Below are 19,489 nucleotides of genomic sequence, written 5' to 3' on the forward strand. Positions count from 1 at the left end.
ACCTTGAGCTGAAGGCTGAGGGACAGCGCCCAAGCCCAGAGTTCAAGCCTCATGACCAAAAACAAAAAACAAAACTCAAAAGAACTCCTACGAAGGTTGTATGGCACAAGGTCCTTTGAAAAGTTACCCAGGGCAGTGATAATACAGACCTGTTCTTTTGGTGATTCGCAGAAGCCGTCTGGCTGTGGGGGTGGCCTCCGGTGGAGGCGGGGAGCTGGCACTGCTCTCGGAGCTCTGTTGTGCCCTCAGTGCCTTCTCCAGCTTAATCTCCTCCAGTGTCTTAATGTGCACTTCCTGCATGGACCGTGCTCTTCCTGCAGGCTCTTCTGGTTGCCCTGTGCTGACAACCACCTGTGGTAAAACCACTGGCTTTTTTACATCAGTGTCACTCTTTAGCTTAATGCAAGTTGCGTCCTTTTTGCATTTTTGTCTCTCGGTTTCCTGCTGCCGATGCTTTTTTTCAGCTAGGACCTCAGAGAAAGTTTTAATTCGGACAGCAGAAGAACTTCTTGTTCCTGAAGTAGAATCTTCAGCTTTTGAAGGTCCCTCTGTCTTGAGTTTAGTTTGTAGTTCTCCACGTTTTTGACTGGCTCTTTCAAGAAGAATTTCTTCTAATGTTTTGACATGGATCTCACCAACTTTATTAACTCTCTCTGTTTTGGGAAGAAACATGTCATTGTACTTGGAGTTATGATCCCGCTACTCTTCTAACAGTCCAGCAGAGAGAAAGCCTTCGTGGGCCAGTAAAGTACTCAATTGGTACAGCTTCATGCCTTACTTTAGACTATTATGCTTTAGTAAGTAGTTTACTACTACTATAGTTTCTTAGAACTCTAAAGAGGAAACACTTCTCATGTGCATTTTTATTTAATTAATTTTTTTGTCGGTCGTGGGGATTGAACTCTGGGCCTGGGTGCTGTCCCTCAGCTCTTCAGCTCAAGGCTAGTGCTCTACTACTTGAGCCACAGTGCCACGTCCGGCTTTTTCTGCTTATGTGATGCTGAGGAATCGAACCCAGGGCCTCATGCATGCGAGGCAAGTGCTCTACCACTGAGCCACCTTCTCAGACTCATGTGCATTTTTATTCAGAAGCTTATTCTTAAGATCTGAAAAGCATTTCCAAGTTGGAGAAGTCTGCCATTATAAATCTTATCTTATAAATAAGATAGAAATAAAATCTTCCCATTCACAGATATAAACTTGTGCTGGACATCTAATGGTAAATAAAATATCACCACTGTCCACATGTAGTCTACAGTCTAACAGATCAGTAATTAAACAAGCTATAATAATGTATTAAAAACTGTTTTCAAATTAGGTGCTAATAGCTCACCCACTATTAAAGGAAGTGAAGATCCAGATGATCAGTTTGAAGCCAGACAGGGCAAAACGTCTGTGAGACTCCAACTCTAAAATAACCAGCAAAAAGCCAGGCTGGAGGCATGGCTCAAGCAGTAGACTACCAGCTGAACAATCAAGTCCAGTAATCTTAAGCCCCTGAGTTCAAGCCCTAGTACCAACAACAACAAAAAAAACCACACCTAAAACTACCTTGAGCATACAGCAAGAATGGTCATTGTTGTCTAGGAATTGGCTAAGGGAAACAGCAGAAAGGATATTTCAGTGGCATTTAAAGCAGTAAAAGGAGATGAAATAGGTGACCATAGAAAAAAATAAAATAGGAAAGGCCCAGAAGTTGGCATGATATAAAGAGATAGATTCTTTAATTCATTCCTCCCTCCCTCTCCTCCTGTGTTGGAGATTATATGTTTCTACATCAATGAATAAAAGCTCCCTGTGCTGGGCACCGGTGGCTCATGCCTGTAATCCTAGCTGCTTAGGAGGCTGAGATCTCAGGATCGGTTCAAAAGCCAGCCCGGGCGGGAAACTGTGTGACTCTTATGTCCAATAAACCATTCAGAAAATTGGAAGTGGCACTGTGGCTCAAGTGGTAGAATGCTCGCCTTGAGCTGAAGAGTTGAGGGACAGAGCCCAGGCCCAGAGTTCAAGCCCCATGACCAACAAAAAAAGAAAAAACATCCTATGTTCAGGGATTAGAAGAAATATTCAATGTTGTGAAAGTGGCTATACTATTGAAAGCAATCTGCAGGTTCAATGCAGTCCTCAAAACCCAAAGACTGTCTTCAACAAACTAGAAAAAAATATTAAAACCACAGAAAGACAAAGGACCTCAAATAAAGCAATACTAAGCAAAAAAAGCAATAGAGAGGTATCATAAAATGTGATTTCAAATAATATTACAGGGTCATAGTAACAAAAGTAGCAAGGTTCTGGCACAAAACCAAACACACAGAATAGAACAGAGGATACAGATACAAACACACACAACTAAAGCCATCTGATTCTTTATAAAAAGGTGCCAAAAACCTATGTTGGAGAAAAGATAACCTCTTAACAAATGGTGCTGGGAGACCTGGATATCCACATGTAGAAAACTGAAAAACTGAAAAGCAGACCCCCTCCTCTCCATCTTACTCTGCACAAAAACTAGAAGCCCAATGTATAAAGGATGTTTCCTGTTGAAGCACTGGCAATGAGCCATCCACTCAGAACAAAATAATTTCCTCTGCCTAAAACTCCAGGGATTAAAGATTTTAATGTCAAACCTGCAACTTTAGAACGATTATAGGAAAATATTTGAAGACAATAGGCAACAACTTCCTGAATAAGATGCCAATAACTCAGGAAATAAGAACTAAAACGCGTGATTGTATTAAACTAAAAAGGTTTTGCACAGCACTGACTACTGGAATGAAGACAGAACCTACAGAATTGAAGAAAACTGGGTACAGTGGCTCACGCTTGTAATCCTACTCAGGAGGCTATTATCTGAGGATACAGTTTGAAGCCAGCCTAGAAACAAAAGTCTGTGAGATTTTAACCTCCAATTAACCAGCAAAAAACTGGAAATGGAGCTGAGGCTCAAGAGGTAGAGCACTAGGCTTGAGCCAAAGAGTTCGGAGATGGAGCTCAGGCACTGAGTTCCAATCCCAGGACCAGCACAAAAACAAAAACTAAGAATCACTGCTAGTTATTTATTTAATAGGGAGTTATTTCCAGAATATGTAAACAAATAAAAAAAATCAGTAAAGATGGCAATGTGGTTTAGTGGTAGAGTGCTAGCCTTGAGCAAAAGAAGCCCAGGGACAGTGTCCAGGCCCTGAGTTCAAGCCTCAGGACCGGCACACACATACAAAAAAAAGTCACCAAAAGAATCAATCTATACAAACAAGCAAAATGAAAAGACAATTCTGGAAATAATCAGTACAAGTGGCCAATGAGTGCATGAAAAGAATGGAAAATTTTTTAGTCAAGGAAATGCAAATCAAAACTACACAGTAGTTCTTTCTTTCTACATTCAAAATGGCTATGACCTAGAAAATAAAAGAACAACTAATACTAGTGAAGATGCTGGGAAAATAAATACTTTATACAATATTAATAGAAAGGTAAGTTAGTAAAGCTACTATTGGAAACCAGTGTGGTGGTTCCTCAAAAAACTCACAGGATCCATGTATATTGTATTGGCTGGGTATTTACCCTAAGGAATCTAAATCAGCATAGAGACACTGGACTCCAATGCTATTGAAGCACTATTCCTAATAGCCAAATGTAGACTCAGTTGGGGTATCTATTGACAGATGAATAAAAAAAACAAAAAGTGGTTAGCTGGGTGTTGGTAGCTCACTTCTATAATCCTAGCTACTCAGGAGGCTGAGATCTAAGGATCGTAGTTCAAAGCCAGCCTGGTCAGGAAAGTCAGTGAGACTCTTATCTCCAATAAACCACCAGAAAACCGGAAGTGGCACTGTGGCTCAAGTGGGAAAGCGCTCGCCTTGAGCTGAAGAGCTGAGGGACAGTGCCCAGGCTAGAGTTCAAGCCCCATGACGAACAACAACAACAAAAAAGAAAGTGGTACTGTGACTAAAAAATGGTAGAAAGCTAGCCTTGAGCCCCATACTTGTAGCTACCACTGAGGGAAGGGTCTTGCTGTAACACAGGCCAGCCCTCCTGTGGCTACTGCCCAAGGACAGGTCTTGCTTGTTTCACACAAAGAAATCACCCTCTGACAAACTGCCAAAAGGGAAGAAAAAAAGCTGGAGAGGGACAATACAAAATAGCTGGTCCGGGCCTGGGAAGGTGGCTCAGTGGTAGAGCGCTTGCCTTGCATGCATGAAGCCCTGGGTTCCATTCCTCAGCACCACATAAGCAGAAAGAGCTGGAAGTGGCTCTGTGGCTCAAATGGTAGAGCACTAGCCTTGAGCTAAGAGCTAAGGGACAGTGTCCAGGCCCAGAGTTCAGGCCCATGATTGAAAAAACAAAAACAAAAACAAAAAAACAAAAACAGCTGGTCCCTGGTACACTAGGTGGACAACCAATTTCCAGGCCCTGCTGTTCACTCTCCTGAATGGCCTTACTTCTCTTTACTGAACTCTTTACACCTATGAAAATTAAAAAATAAATTAAAAAAGACTCCAAATGGAGTTGAATGTGCCAACCTTTTCAAAATTAACTCAAGCCAAGAGATGGAAAAGAAATAGTTCATAATATAAGCCCATTTATCTGCTGCTTACTCCTTTCTGTCTTCCAATTTTGCCTTTTTTTCAAGTGCTATTTCTATTACTCTGGAGGAAAAACCCAAATGTGCCTCCTCCTTTGAACACAACTACAGTTGCTTATGATCTCCAAAGGATGAACCCCTTCTATTAATACACACATACCATTTTGTGCATCCTGGATCACCCTGGACCTGAGATCCCACTGACACAGCTGTCTCCATCAAGAGAGTGCAAGAACAAGACTCTACCTAGGTCTATCCCCCAGAAAGTACCCGAAGACTGACTTTAACTTCCATTCTCTAAAACATTTTTGGGATCTTGCGTCCTGATGGAGGAATAAATTATAACAGCTAGCCCTAAGTTATGGGGAAATGCAAAAGGAAATAAAATGGAAGTTCAGAAGGTCTCTGAAGAAAACATTGTAATTAAACCAGCTTATGTACCCAACTAAGGTCATGGAATGTCACAGGATGAGTTCTTTGAGTAATCTACCCACCTAAATATTAATGATAGTTTTTAGTCAACAGGTCAACGAATAGTTCCTGGAACAATGAATCTTTTAACTACTTAGATCTGGAACTATGGCCTAAGGATCAAATTTAATTCAGTAAATCTCTCCCCACCTTGGGACAGTGACTACCCATGGGCTGGTCCTTGGAGGATCTTAAGACCCCTTACATTTCAAATAAAAACTTATGCCAGGATAAAAATCATTTTCACCCTAGAGATGACCTGCTTTCATCTATTTTCTTTCTTTCTTTTTTTTTTTTTTGGGGGGGGGAGCCCGGTCGTGTGGCCTGAACTCTGGGCGGGGTGCTGTCCCTCAGCACTTCAGCTCAAGGCTAGCACTCTACAACTTGAGCCACAGCGCCACTTCCGGCTTTTTTCTTTTTGCTTACGTGGTGCTGAGGAAGGGAACCCAGGGCCTCAGGCATGCAAGGCAAGCGCTCTACCACTGAGCCAACTTCCCAGCCCATCTATTTTCTATTGAAAGTGCATTCCTTTCCTAATTTATTAAAAAATAAAATAAAAGGTCAAAACTGGTATATGTGCTGTTTTACAAGCTTTTTGCATTTAAAAAACCATTATTTTTCAGAAAACAACTTTAAAGAAAATGAATTACTTTTTTTTTTTTTTTGGTGTCGGCCTGAACTTAAGAGCTCGGGCACTGTCCTTCAGCATTTTTGCTGAAGATAGTATTCTACTATTTGAGACACAGCTCTACTCTTGACTTTTTTGGTGATAATTTGAGATAAAAGAGTCTCACAGACTTTCCTGGCTTTGAACTGTGATCATCAGATGTCAGCCTCCACAGGAGTATCGGAATACAGGAATGAACCATCAGAACCTGCCTCTTTTCCTTTTCCTTTTTTTTTTAATGGGATGGGGTGGTGTCAGTCATAGGGCTTGAACTCAGAGCCTAGGCACTGTCCCTGAGCTCTTTGCTCAAGTCTAGTACTATACCACTTTGAGCCACAGTGCCACTTCTGGTTTTCTGGTGGTTAACAAGATAAAAGTTTCACATGCTGGGGCTGGGAAGGTGGCTCAGTGGTAGAGTGCTTGCCTTGCATGCATGAGGCCCTGGGTTCCATTCCTCAGCACCACGTAAGCATAAAAAAAAGCCTGAAGTGGTGCTGTGGCTCAAGTGGTGGAGTGCTAGCCTTGAGCAGAAGAGCTGAGGGACAGCGCCCAGGCCCAGAGTTCAGGCCCCACGACCGGACCCCCCCCCCTCCAAAAAAAAAACTTTCACATACTTTCCTGTCTAGACTGGTTGAACTGTGATCCTCAGATCTCAGCCTCCTGAGTAGTTAGGATTACAGGCATGAGCCACAGGCACCCAGCTAAAGGAAAAGATAGTTTTCTTGTTTTTGGTCAATTGTGGAGCTTGAACTCATGGCCTAGACACTGTCCTTGAACTTTTTCATTCAAGGCTAGCACTACCACTTTGAGCCACAGCGCTCCTCCCTCCTTTTTTGGTCAGTCATGGGGCTTCAACTTTGGGACTGGGTGCTGTCCCTGAGCTCTTCAGCTCAAGATGAGTGCTCTGCCACTTGAGCCACAGTAGCACTTCCGGTTTTCTAGTGGTTTATTGGAGGTAAGAGTCTCAGAGACTTTCCTGCCCGGGCTGGCTGAGCGTTTTTGCTCAAGGTTAGGACTCTACTACTTAAGCCACAGTTCTACACCAGCTTTTTGGTAGTAGAGATAAGAGCCTTATAGACTTTCTTTTCTGGGCTGGCTTTGAACCATGTTTCTCAGATCTTAGACTTCTGAGTAGTTAAGATTACTGGTGTGAGCCACAAGCACCCATGAGACTGGGACTTGAACTATCTGATGTTTTACACTCATTGGCTGATTCCCTACCACTTGAGCTAAGTCTCCAATCTCTCAATGACTTCTGTTTATGCGGAGGACTGAACTTGGGGGCTTATACAGCTTAGCATTGATCTATACTCCTAAACCATTAGAACATACTATTTTGTTTAATTTTTACATAATTTTTGTTGGATGTCCTATAACACTATGATAATAGTTTTGCCCTAATTATAAGAAAGGACTCCATACCAGCAAGTAATCAATAGCTAAAACCAAGAGAATTCATAAAGAACCAAAGCCACAAAACCCAAGTGTAGTAAGCAAACTGGAAAGAATAGATATCGAGAAAAATAATATCAGAATTTAGTTTTATGACAAATACCTGTTGTCTCCTCACTGTTTGGACCAGCTGACATACCTAAACGCTCCTTCAAAGACTTGGAAACTTGAACTATGAACAGAAAAAAAATTCAAAATACAAAGGTTAGAAAAGAAACTTTTTGTAGAACAAATTATCTTTTTAAGCTCACAAATTGGACGATATTTCTTCCCTTTTTTGGGGGGTGGGGGGCGTCTTGGGGAGCTTGACCTCAAGACCTGGACATTGTCCCTAAGCTTTTGCACTCAAGGCCAGGGCTCTATCTTCCATTTTGAGCTACAGTGCCTTTTCCAGTTTTGTGGTGGTAAATTGGAGATAAGTATCTCATGGACTTTCCTGCCCTGACTGGCTTCACACTGATCCTCAGCTCTCAGCCTCCTAAGTAGCTAGAATTACAGGTGTAAGCCACTGGAGCCCAGGTCTCCTTCTTTCCTTTTGTGGTACTACGGTGAGACTCTGGGGCCCTTCTCATGCTCAGCAAACACATTACTCACTTCTTGAGCAAAATTTCAGTTCTGACATAGTCTTTTAACTTTGCCTCATCTAGCCTGAATTCACAATCTCCCGGTCTCCACTCTCTGGTTAGCTGAAATTGGGATTACAGGCACTAGCCAGTTTATCCAGTTACACTATACCTGGGGTATAAATAAGTGGTTTTGCTTTGTGTTTTACTCTTTAAATCTTTCAAGATCTTAAACTTTTCCTTGCTACAGAACAGATTTAGGTGAATCACAGATTCTCTAGAATATTTTGAAAAGCTCAGGGAAAAAAAAACCCAACCATAAAAACCCCTAATTAGATCAGAAAAGCAAAAATGTACCTCTCACTAATGAAAAGGTTTGGTGTCCTTCCTGTATGTTTACATAGCACTGTGTACTTCTCTGTCACAGAACTTAATCACAACACCTATAAGATTTCCTACCTGCCAGGAGTCTATTATTAAGCTCTTGAGAGGTATGATGATGTTAACTTTATTCAACAGTGTCTGGTCAGAATCTAGCAGAGTAGACACTCAAATGTTTGTCAAATAATAATAAAAACTAAAAGAACAACCTAATGTGCAGGAACAAAAGAATGATGAACTTCAGTTATAAACTTCTAAACAGTGACAGAGTTAATGTTAGAACAAACTTACCTTTCTTTTGTGTTTTGTCAGGGTTAGTGTCTGGCACCTCCACTTTCTTCCCGAGCCTCTGTGCTAGGCTCCGCTTTAATGGGGGATCATTGTCCCCACCTATAGACAGGGGAAACAAGTTCAAGACTGTAGTCTTCAAGGGGCTGGGAATGTGGCTTAGTGATAGAATTCTTGCCTACCATGCATGAAGCCCTGGGTTTAATTCCTCAGTACCACATAAACAGAATAAGCCAGAAGTGGCGCTGTGGCTCAAGTGGCAGAGTGCTAGCCTTGAGCAAAAGAAGCTCAGGGACAGTGCCTAGGCCCTGAGGTCAAGCCCCAGGACTGGAAAAAAACAAAAACAAAAACAAAAATTGTAGTCTTTCATTAGGTCAAGAAATAAAAGCAAAATCAGATAATGCAAAAGTTTTCTGCTTTCACATGGTATATCTGTCCCCCAGTTTCCTCAGAACTCAGTGGAGTAAAAGTACCCTACAAAGAAGGAAGGGAAAAAATTTAAATGCATAAATAAGCACTTATCAAGGTCACTAAAACTACAAATGAGACCATAAGCCAACCATAGGTTGAGTTTACAAATAAGAACATGAAAAATGGGGCTGGGAAGGTGGCTCAGTGGTAGAGCACTTGCCTTGCATGCTCAAGGCCCTGGGTTCGATTCCTCAGCACCACATAAGCAAAAAGAAAAAAGCAGGAAGTGGCACTGTGGCTCAAGTGGTAGAGCGCTAGCCTTGAGCTGAAGAGCTGAGGGACAGCACCCAGGCCCAGAGTTCAGGCCCCACGACCGGACCCGCCCCCCCCCCCCCCCAAAAAAAAAGAACATGAAAAATAATCATACTTAAAAAAAGACTTTTAACTTGCAAGTGCTGAATTCATGAAACAACAAAATTACAAAATTTTATGAAATTTGTTTCTATAAACAGTACCTTCCTTCAATAACAGGAAATCTAAGGTTCTAATTTTCTTACTCAAGTTATCAACTAGTTTCTAACAGACCAAGACCTGAATCAAATTTCCTCATCCAGTGTACAGTACCATACATGTCCAATATAAATCATTTAAGTGTTACCAGTTTTTGCAGTGGTATAGGGACTTGTGCTTTCTAGGCTGGTATTCTACCCCTTGAGCCATACCTCCAGCCACTCATTTTGCTGGTTAGAGATGAAGTTGAGCCTAACTTTTTTGCCTGGGGATGACCTTAAATCTCTTCATCCTCCAGATCCCAGCCCCCTCTCAGTGGCTAGGATTATAGGCTTGAGCCACAAGTACCCACTTTTAAATATCATTAAAATTTGGTTATTGTTTCTTTTTGTGCTGGTTCTGAGGCTTGAAATCAAGAGTCTTGTGCTGTCCCTGATCTTCTGCTAAAGGCTAGTACTCTACCACTTGAATCATAGCTCCACTTCTGTTTTTTGTTTTTGGTAGTATATTGGAGATAAGAGTCTCACAGACTTCCTGTCCTGGTTGGCTTTGAATTGTGATACTCAGATCTCAGGCCTCCTGTATAGCAAGGATTATACAGCAAGACAATGTCTCTAAAAAAAAATTTCTAGGGTTGGGATTGTTTCTTGAAGTGCTGATAAAGGATTTCTAGGCCCTCCTGTTGGAAATAACCTATACTCTATTCATTTACATATAACTAATTAAATTAATTACATCTTTCTAAATTTAATAAGCTCAATGCAGAAAACTTTCACAGGCATTTCTTATGATTAGATTCAAAGTATACACAGGTATTTTGACACAACGAATCTGTAGTAATTATAGGCATGATTTAATTGCTGAAAGGTTTTTACTACTTATGGCAATAACTGTCCAACAGATTCAATATTTCCTCCTCCTCCCATCTCACTACCTCCCCTCCTCCATGCTGTCCCTCAGCTCTTCAGCTCAAGGCTAGCACTCTTAACACTTGAGCCGCAGCACTACTTCTGGCTTTTTCTGCTTATGTGGTGCCAGGGCATCGAACCCAGGGCTTCATGCACACAAGGCAAGCACTCTACCACTGAGCCACCTTCCCAGCCCAATATTTTCATTTTCTGACTGGCTGAAAACTTGAAAGCAACTAAGCTCAGAACATTTTTTTGGTTCGTGTTGTTTTAGTGCTGAGGATTGAACCCAGGGACTTGTGTATGCTATGCAGGTGCTCTACCACTGAGTTACATCTTGATTGTTTGAGACAAGGTCTTACTATGTTATCTCAGGATGGCCTTAAACTTCTTGATTTTCTTTCCCTGTCTCCTAAGTGATAAAATTACAAGCATTTATCACCATTCCTGGACAGTTTAGAAGGCAGGGCAATGAGAATATAGAAAAAAAAAAAAACACCAAGCCGGGCGCTGGTGGCTCACGCCTGTAATCCTAGCTACTCAGGAGGCTGAGCTCTGAGGATCGCGGTTCAAAGCCAGCCCGGGCAGGAGAGACCGTGAGACTCCTATCTCCAGTAAACCACCAGAAAGCCGGAAGTGGCGCTGTAGCTCAAGTGGTAGAGCGCTTGCCTTGAGCTGAAGAGCTGAGGGTCAGCGCCCAGGCCCAGAGTTCAAGCCCCACGACTGACAAAAAAACAACAACAACAACAACAAAAAAAACCCACCAAAAAACATAAAATGAAAATAATGTTGTATTTTAAATACATTCTAAGTAGTATTAAAGTTTCTAGTTAGGAGGTGGTGGCCCATGTCTATAATCCTAGCTACTCAGGAAGCTGAGATCAGAGGATCACTGTTCTAAGCTATGAGACACTTATCTCTTATTAATAACCCAAAAGCTGGAAGTGGTAGAGTGCAAGCCTTTAGCAAAAAAACTGAGGGACAGCACCCATGCCCTGAGATCAAGCCCCAGGATGGGCACACACACAAAAAAGAATCTCTAAAGTCATGACAGGCACCAGTGCCTCACAGTATAAATCCTAGATACTCAGGAGGATCAAAGTCAGAGGAGGCAGGAAAGTACAGGTGAGCAAGTCTGAAGCCTAAGTTCACACCCTGTATCAGCACAAATGACAACAAAAAAGAAATCTATAAACCCAGGTTTTCAAAATATTTTTTTGCCAGTCTTGGGGCTTAAACTCAGAGCCTAGGTGCAGTTCCTGAGCTTCTTTTGCTATCTCTTGAGCCACAGCTCCACTTCTGGCCTTTTTGGTAGTTTGAGATAAAAGTCTCACTTTCATGCCCAGGCTGGCTTTGAACCATGATCCTTAGATCTCAGCCTCCTGAGAATACAGGCATTAGCTGGGCACTGGTGGCTCATGCCTGTAATCCTAGCTACTCAGGAGGCTGAGATCTAAGGATTGAGGTTCAAAAGCCAGCTTGGGTAGGGTAGGAAAAGTCCGTGCAACTCTTTTTTCCAATAAACCACTAGAAAACTGGAAGTAGTGCTGTGGCTCAATGGGTAGAGTGCTCACCTTGAGCTGAACAGCTCAGGGACAGCACCCAAGACTGGAGTTCAAGCCCCAAGACCTACCCAAAAAATAAATAAATAAATAAAAAATTATGGGTGTGAGCCACTGGTGCCCAGCTTTTAAAGTAACTTTTTGAGACAGACACATTATAGTAGATATACAATTCAGTAACATAGTAAATTACTTCCCTAAATATTAAAGCAGTAAAAGACTGAATAAAATAAATTTAAGAAATGAAATTGAATTAACTAGATACTTTACCTGTTCTAAAATACACTAAGTCTATCCAAAGAAATAAAGGTATTCTTTACCTTTCTTTTTAAAAAAGCTGGTCATGGTCAGAATCTAATTTAATTATAACTAATAACTTCAATGAAAAATTTAAGGAAAGCTCACATGAAAACCATGAGGAAATTTTACAAGTGCTTTTGGTCAAGAATAATAAGGGAGCAGTGAATCAGCAGTGATGGGATGTGTACAGGGTGTGCAAAAGCAAGCATGTTATTGAACAAACAAGCAGAAACAAAAGGCATGCACTACATTTCTTACCCACTGAAAATTTTCGTTTTCCCAGTCTCTCTGTAAGACTCAATCTAACCAAGGGTTCTTCTCCTGAAATGGCAAAAAACAGAATTTCTGTATTGTTAGCTATGAGAATTTCCCTATCATTAGATTTCTGTATTACTGAGTAGAAACTATGTGCCGACAATAGTATGAGCCCACTAGGAAGCCACTTAAAAATCAGGTCTTAAGACTACAAATAAATAAAGGAAGACTGGGCAGGGGTGGAGGAAGATGGGGTCAAATGCAGAGTCCAAAGGAAAGCAATATTACAGTATTATTGAAAGCAGCCAAGTATAGGAAGCAGCTAAGTATAAGACAGCTTATGTTCTTAACCAACTTTTTATAAAACCCAAGCTATACCTTTTGCACTTAGAAAAGTTATACTTTATCACTTGAGCAAGAGAGCTTTCTTCTGGTTATCTGTTGTACAAAGGGCACATTTAAATATGTACAATCCCTATGTCATTTTTTAATATACTCAAAGGGTTTATTAGAATTCTTTACCCACAATGAGGAGCCAATAAATTTGTTGAATTAATGATTATAAAGAATACATAAGTAAGGGATGTTTGAAAAAAATTTCAACTTTTTATTTACTTTTTGTCATCCATAGGACTTGAACTTGGGGCCTGGGCACTGTAAGCTCTTTTTGCTCAAGACTCTCTACCACTTTGAGCCACAGCACCACTTTTGGTTTTATGATGGTTAATTGCAGATAAGTTTTACAGATTTTCCTGACTGGGCTGGCTCTGAACCATGATCCTCAGATCTCCTGAGTAGCTAGGACTATAGGCATGAGCCACCAGCGCCTGGCTCAACCTTTTAAACAGATGCATTAAATGTACCCACTTTCCTTCTCATCCTTGTATCTGACCAACATATTAAAGCCTTCCTGCAAAGCCACCAAAAGTTAGAGACAAAAAAAAAAAAAAAAACAACAAAAAAACCCAATAACATGGAAGTAGGAATTAAGCCCTGTCCATCCCTCACCTTGTTTGCTTGACATAGTTACTGTCCTCACCACAGTCCGGACATTCTCTTTTTCAGGACCTGGAATGGGCTGAGGCTGGAGTAAAAGACTGGAAACTCCTGAAGAACCTTCTGAGTAAGAAAGTCAAAGAATAGCAAATAACTTACAGAAAAATGCTATCACAAGTCAAGGGATTTTGTTTCTAAAACCTAGTCTATATAAACTATTCTATGACTACAGTAGATCAGTTTTTCTTTATCCTCTTATCTAAAGTGAAGGGGTAATTGGCTAGGGGAGACTTAAGACATGTGAAAATAAGCTGCAAAATTGTTTTGAGTAAGTTAGGCACTCAACCCACTTTTATTTACCAATAAGGCTAACATTATTCTAAAGATAACCTTAGAAGTGTATTAGGCAATTCACCTGTTTCTGTCTAACATTTAATCTTTTTTTTTTTTTGGTCCAGTCGTGGGGCCGGAACTCTGGGCCTGGGCGCTGACCCTCAGCTCTTCAGCTCAAGGCTAGCACTCTACCACTTGAGCCACAGTGCCACTTCCGGCTTTTTTTTTCTCCTGCTTATGTGGTGCTGAGGAATCAAACCCAGGGCCTCATGCATGCAAGGCAAGCGCTCTACTACTGAGCCACCTTCCCAGCCCCACATTTAATCTTGTGTAAAACAAAACTCCAAGGTTCCTATAGAATTAGCTTAATACAGGTTTTACAGGCGGAGGCAATGGCTCAAGTGCTAGACTACTAGTCTAGCAAGCATGGGGCCCAGCTCAAACCCAGTGTTGGTCTCCAGCAGAGTTCTTAAAACCAACGGACTCCACACACATTACGTTCCCCCATAATTTTTAGGATTAAAAATATACATCAACCAGGTTTAGGGAAGCTCCAGAATAAAAACCTAGAAGAATCTTCATAATACTATTTTACTGTCATAATACAGTTCTTAGCTAGGAGGAGTGGTGCTACCTAGACTATCAGTATAGGTAACTGGGAGTTAGAGGCAAGAGGACCACAAGTTCCAGGCCAGTCTCAACTGTCTTCGTACATGTTCAAACTGTCTATGTACATGTACAATGTTCGGCAGTTGTATTTCTCAAGATAAACAGATTCTTCATCATATATGAATAACTGAAGAGTAAGGAGACTGAAACAGAGCTGCAGGAAGTCTGTATTTCAGTTCCAACCAAGTCATAGAAATCTCTATTTTGGCCATTGCTTCCAGATGTGTCTTTGTTCTTCTCTGGTACCACACAACCATCTGTGCCAAAAAATGGTGACTTACCACCTTGCTTCTTGGATTTTTCCTTCATTTTCTTTGATTTAATTTCCTCAAGAGTTTTTATTCCAAAATTCAAACATTCACCTGAGAAAACCAAATAAAAACCACTGAGGAACTAGAGCCTTTGTACTTTTTTTTTTGGGTCCGGTCGTGGGGCCTGAACTCTGGGCCTGGGCGCTGTCCCTCAGTTCTTCAGCTCAAGGCTAGCGCTCTACCACTTGAGCCACAGTGCAACTTCGGGCTTTGTTTTTTGCTTATATGGTGCTGAGGAATGGAACCCAGGGCCTCAGGCATGCAAGGCAAGCGCTCTACCACTGAGCCAACTTCCCAGCCCTAGAGCCTTTGTACTTTTGCCTTTTACCTGCTCAAAGCAGGCATTCATATTTTGAGTGAATTCTTGAGAAAGCATATATGTAAATATGTGTGTGAAGTATGAATAAAGTGAAAAGAAAATCAATGACTATGAACTACATTTCAAAGGTAGTTAAAACATTGTGGGCAAACTGAATAGTGTTATGTGTAAGACTTAGTAACAGCCTCTTTTCTTACCTTGCTTTAAATTTGCTCCAGGTTTCCGGGCAGAAGCCAGTCGTAATCCATTATGGACTTCAGGAGTTGGCTGCATGGGGGGTGTTTTGGTATCATCGCCCTCCTCAGAAAACTGATCTGTGTGCCAACATTTAAGGGAAATTGGTAATTAAAAAGAGCTTTATTAGAGCTTTACTCAACATTTTCCCATTTACTAAGAGATCCTGTAAGAAGCAAGCTCAAACTTTACCATCATCATCTTCATCATCATCTGCAGCATTGATTACCACTGGTGGATGTGTAGGGCTTGGCACATTTTCAGAACTTTCTACTTTCATAACGCTCCTCAGCTGAGGAGAGGGGTTAGACTGCACAGACAGTTTGTTCTGCTGAACTGTGAGTTGACTGGCCTTCACTTCCTCTTCTGGTGACTCTGGCACAGTGGGCAACACAGCTGAACACACACAAATCCAGACATAAATTAAACGTAGAAAGTACAATTTTTCAATAAAAATCCATCTCTTAATGGTTAAGTTTGGTATATTGTCACTATAATCATTTGTGTCTTTTAATCTAATTTTCCTGTTTATATTCTAAATTCTAGGGAGGGAAAATGTGCTTTTAGATAACAGAACTCGGAAGTGGCACTGTAGCTCAAGTGGTAGAGCGCTAGCCTTGAGCTGAAGAGCTGAGAGAGCTGAGGGTCAGTGCTCAGACACAGAGTTCAAGCCCCAAGACCGACCAAAAAAAAAAAGTGTCTTAGATAACAGAACTCTTCACTATACAAAACCACAATGGGTCCTCAAAATACAGAATAAACAGAAGACTAGGTGTAGTATTTCTTTGCAAATTCTAGACATTTAATTTAAATTTTGAATTCTAGGATTTCTACTCAGCACAGGAACTTAAAGGATACATAACATTTACTTGAACCAAATCAGAAAAGAGTGACATACTTTTCTGTGTATATGTGCCTGTCCTAGGGGCTGAGCACTGTCCTTGAGATTTTTCCTCAAGGCCAGAGCTCTGCAACTTGAGCCACAGCTCCATTTTCAGCTTTTTTGGTAGTTAATTGGATTATGATAAAGAGTCTGTCCTGGGCTTCCCAGCCAAGACTGGCTTCAAACAGCAATCCTCAGATCTCTGCCTCCTGAGTAGCTAGGATTACAGACACGAAAACCACCAGATGTGGTTTTCTAATGACTCATTCCACTAAGAAATAATAAAAGAGACTTTGGAAACAAATATGTTCCTGTTAGAGTATTAAGTTTTATTTTGGATGACAGCTACAGTAACATTTGGAAATTTTTCTGCGGAGAATTAAGATAGTTATGGGCCATATGTGGTTTCTCAACTATTCACAGCTGAGGTAGCACAAAGTGACCATAAAGCCGGGCTCCGGTAGCTCACGCCTGTAATCCTAGCTACTCAGAAGGCTGAGACCTCAGGATTGCGGTTCAAAGCCAGCCCAGGCAGGAAAGTCTGTGAAACTCTTATCTCCAATAAACCACCAGAAAACCGGAAGTGGCGCTGTGGCTCAAGTGGTAGAACACTAGCCTTAAGCTGAAGAGCTGAGGGGCAGCGCTCAGGCCCAGAGTTCAAGCCCCACAACAACAACAAAAAAAAAGTGACTACAGAACATAAATACAAGAATGATAGAAGCTGCGTTACAATAAATGTTTAGTTTAAAAAACGCCAGAAGCATGACTCAAGAGGAAGAGTGTCCCCCTAGAAAATACAAGGCCTAAAGCCCAGGATATAGGGAAATGAGTCAAGCTACAGTAATTAATCTTGCATGCCAAGAAACATTTGATTCCATCATTGTACACAAACCATTTCACCTTAATAAGGTTTATCTCCTCATCTGCAGAATGGAAATACTGCTGCTCTCACTTGAGTGAAAGCAATGTGAAAAAGCACTTAGTACAATGTGCAGAATAAGTATTCACTTAAAAGCAGATCTCACTTTTGCTTGGAGGTAGGAATAGGCCTTCAACGTAGCGTCCTCTGTTGTGATGGAAAGCGCAGTTTAATTTTTGACATCCCATAGGCTGATTTTCCCAGTAACAAGGAATTTCACTGCGTTTTTTCTGTAAGAGAAAACATGTGTTCAAATTTTTTAAAAAAATATATTAATTTGGACCAAGTTTATATAGGATTTAAAAATCTGATACAAGAAGGGCTGGGAAGGTGGCTCAGTGGTAGAGCACTTGCCTTGCATGCCTGAGGACCTGGGTTCGATTTCTCAGCACCACATAAGCAAAAAAAAAAAAAAAAAAAAAGCCCGAAGTTGCACTGTGGCTCAAGTGGTAGAGCGTTAGCCTTGAGCTGAAGAGCTGGGGGACAGTGCCCAGGCCCAGAGTTCAGGCCCCCACGACCAGACCGCCCCCCCCCCAAAAAAAGTATCACTGAAACTGTTGGCAATATTTGCATGCAATCTGAAGATTAGTTAAATCACTGTCAGTTTTCTAATTTTGGTGGTTGCATTATCACTATGTAGAAAAATCTCTTTCTTGAGAGGGGGTAAGGGAGAGTGATAGTTTAAAAGTTCAAAGCTTAAAGTGATGAGTTTAAAGGTAGACACTGGTGGCTCATGCCTGCAATCCTAGCTACTCAGGAGGCTGAGATCTGAGAATGCATTCAAAGCCAGCCCCGGCAGGAAAGTCCCTGAGACGCTTATGGCCAATTAACCACCAGAAAACCAGAAGTAGCTCAAGCTACTTCAAGAGCATTAGCCTTGAGCAAAAGAGCTCAGGGACATCACCTAACACTCCTGAGTTCAAGCCCCATGACAAAAAGAGTTTAAATTGGAATGCATTGTATGCACATATGGAAATGCTACAATGAAACTACTCCTTATACAAATAACATATGCATAGTGAAAAATAACATAATAAAAAAGAGTGTGTTTCTTGTTGCAAATACTCAAGTTGGATGCGATGGTCTATGCCCTTTAATCTCAGTGTTTAGGAAATTGACAGAGGAAGAAGGTAAGTTTGAGGCCAGCCTGAGCTACAAGGACCATGTCTCAAAAACAAAAACAAATAACAATAACCACACACACATACACACCCAAAAGCAAGCTTACATCAATCTCCATGTGGCGAAACCTGCACACCTGTCGAAAACAGCGCCCTTCTTGCCATAATGTGCAAACAGTTTCATTTCCTAATGCAGCTTCACAGTGACGGAAAGGGCAGCTGTCACCCTGTTAAAGAAAACAGAAAACAACTGTAGCACTAAAATATATCCAAGGTAAAATGTTCAAGAGTTTCCTAGAATCTAGATAAACATAAATTATCAAGGAAAGGTGAGATGCAATGACAAGAAAAATCTGGACCAACGAATTTTTATAATATTGTATAACCTACTTCTTGACAGTATGCTTCACCTGTTCTGACAACACGAGTGACACAGCTGACAGGTTTGAAAAAGACAAAGATTGTCAGGTAGACACTCTATCTTACTGGTCATCTTCAAAACTGCTTCAGACAAAGATTCCACTATTTAAAAAGCCTAGTTACTTTAAAAATATGCATACTGGGCTGGGAAGGTGGCTCAGTAGTAGAGCGCTTGCCTTGCATGCATGAGGCCCTGGGTTGGATTCCTCAGCACCACATAAGCAAAAAGAAAAAAGCCAGAAGTGGCGCTGTGGCTTAAGTGGTAGAGTGCTGGCCTTGAGCTGAAGAGCTGAGGGACAGCGCCCAGGCCCAGAGTTCAGGCCCCACGACTGGACCCAAATAAATAAATAAACAAATAAATAAATAATGCATACTTTCAAAACTTTTACAAAATGCACAACTGTTGAAGCATTCACCTCTCTATGAAAGTATGTACTAGTGTCATCTTCTTTATACAGTTGTATCTGGATAATTTTTATGATTTTTCATTTGCAAGTATCAAGGTTTCAAAGGTTTAGTAAAAAATATTCTGCAGATTACATTCCCAGAATATAATGCTTACACAAATGTACATTCCATGTTTTAAAGCTCAATCGTATTTTACTTTACATATACACTTCAGTTAACATACAACACTCCGAATTGGTATTTTTGATCTCTCAAAGTAAAAAAAAAAAAAAAAAATAGATTTTTAGGTTTGAAATGGTTTTGTCAGGGCTGGGAAGGTGGCTCAGTGGTAGAGCGCTTGCCTTGCATGCATGAGGCCCTGGGTTCGACTCCGCAGCACCAAATAAGCAGAAAAAAAAAAGCCAGAAGTGGCGCTGTGGCTCAAGTGGTAGAGCACTAGCCTTGAGCTGAAGAGCTGAGGGACAGCGCCTAGGGCCAGAGTTCAGGCCCACGACCGCGCCCCCCTCCCCCCAAAAAAGAAATGGTT

At 41.2% G+C, this 19,489-nt stretch overlaps 1 protein-coding gene across 1 annotated transcript in view; it reads right to left on the reverse strand.

Annotated features, from left to right (window-relative positions):
• The window catches only part of Zc3h11a (zinc finger CCCH-type containing 11A), a 29,496-nt gene that overhangs the window by 7,928 nt on the left and 2,079 nt on the right, over positions 1–19,489 (reverse strand). Inside the window, exons 2-11 of the mRNA XM_042682108.1 lie at positions 18,243–18,362; positions 17,121–17,244; positions 15,405–15,608; positions 15,176–15,292; positions 14,630–14,710; positions 13,359–13,469; positions 12,354–12,416; positions 8,408–8,506; positions 7,276–7,344; positions 150–653 (exon numbers count right to left, since the gene is read on the reverse strand). Coding sequence (XP_042538042.1) covers positions 150–653; positions 7,276–7,344; positions 8,408–8,506; positions 12,354–12,416; positions 13,359–13,469; positions 14,630–14,710; positions 15,176–15,292; positions 15,405–15,608; positions 17,121–17,244; positions 18,243–18,362 — 1,492 coding nt within the window. The remainder of the gene's footprint in view (positions 1–149; positions 654–7,275; positions 7,345–8,407; positions 8,507–12,353; positions 12,417–13,358; positions 13,470–14,629; positions 14,711–15,175; positions 15,293–15,404; positions 15,609–17,120; positions 17,245–18,242; positions 18,363–19,489) is intronic.

The sequence above is a fragment of the Dipodomys spectabilis genome, unplaced genomic scaffold, assembly GCF_019054845.1.
Source record: "Dipodomys spectabilis isolate Male_0828 unplaced genomic scaffold, ASM1905484v1 ptg000069l, whole genome shotgun sequence".
Taxonomy (NCBI): Eukaryota; Metazoa; Chordata; class Mammalia; order Rodentia; family Heteromyidae; genus Dipodomys; species Dipodomys spectabilis.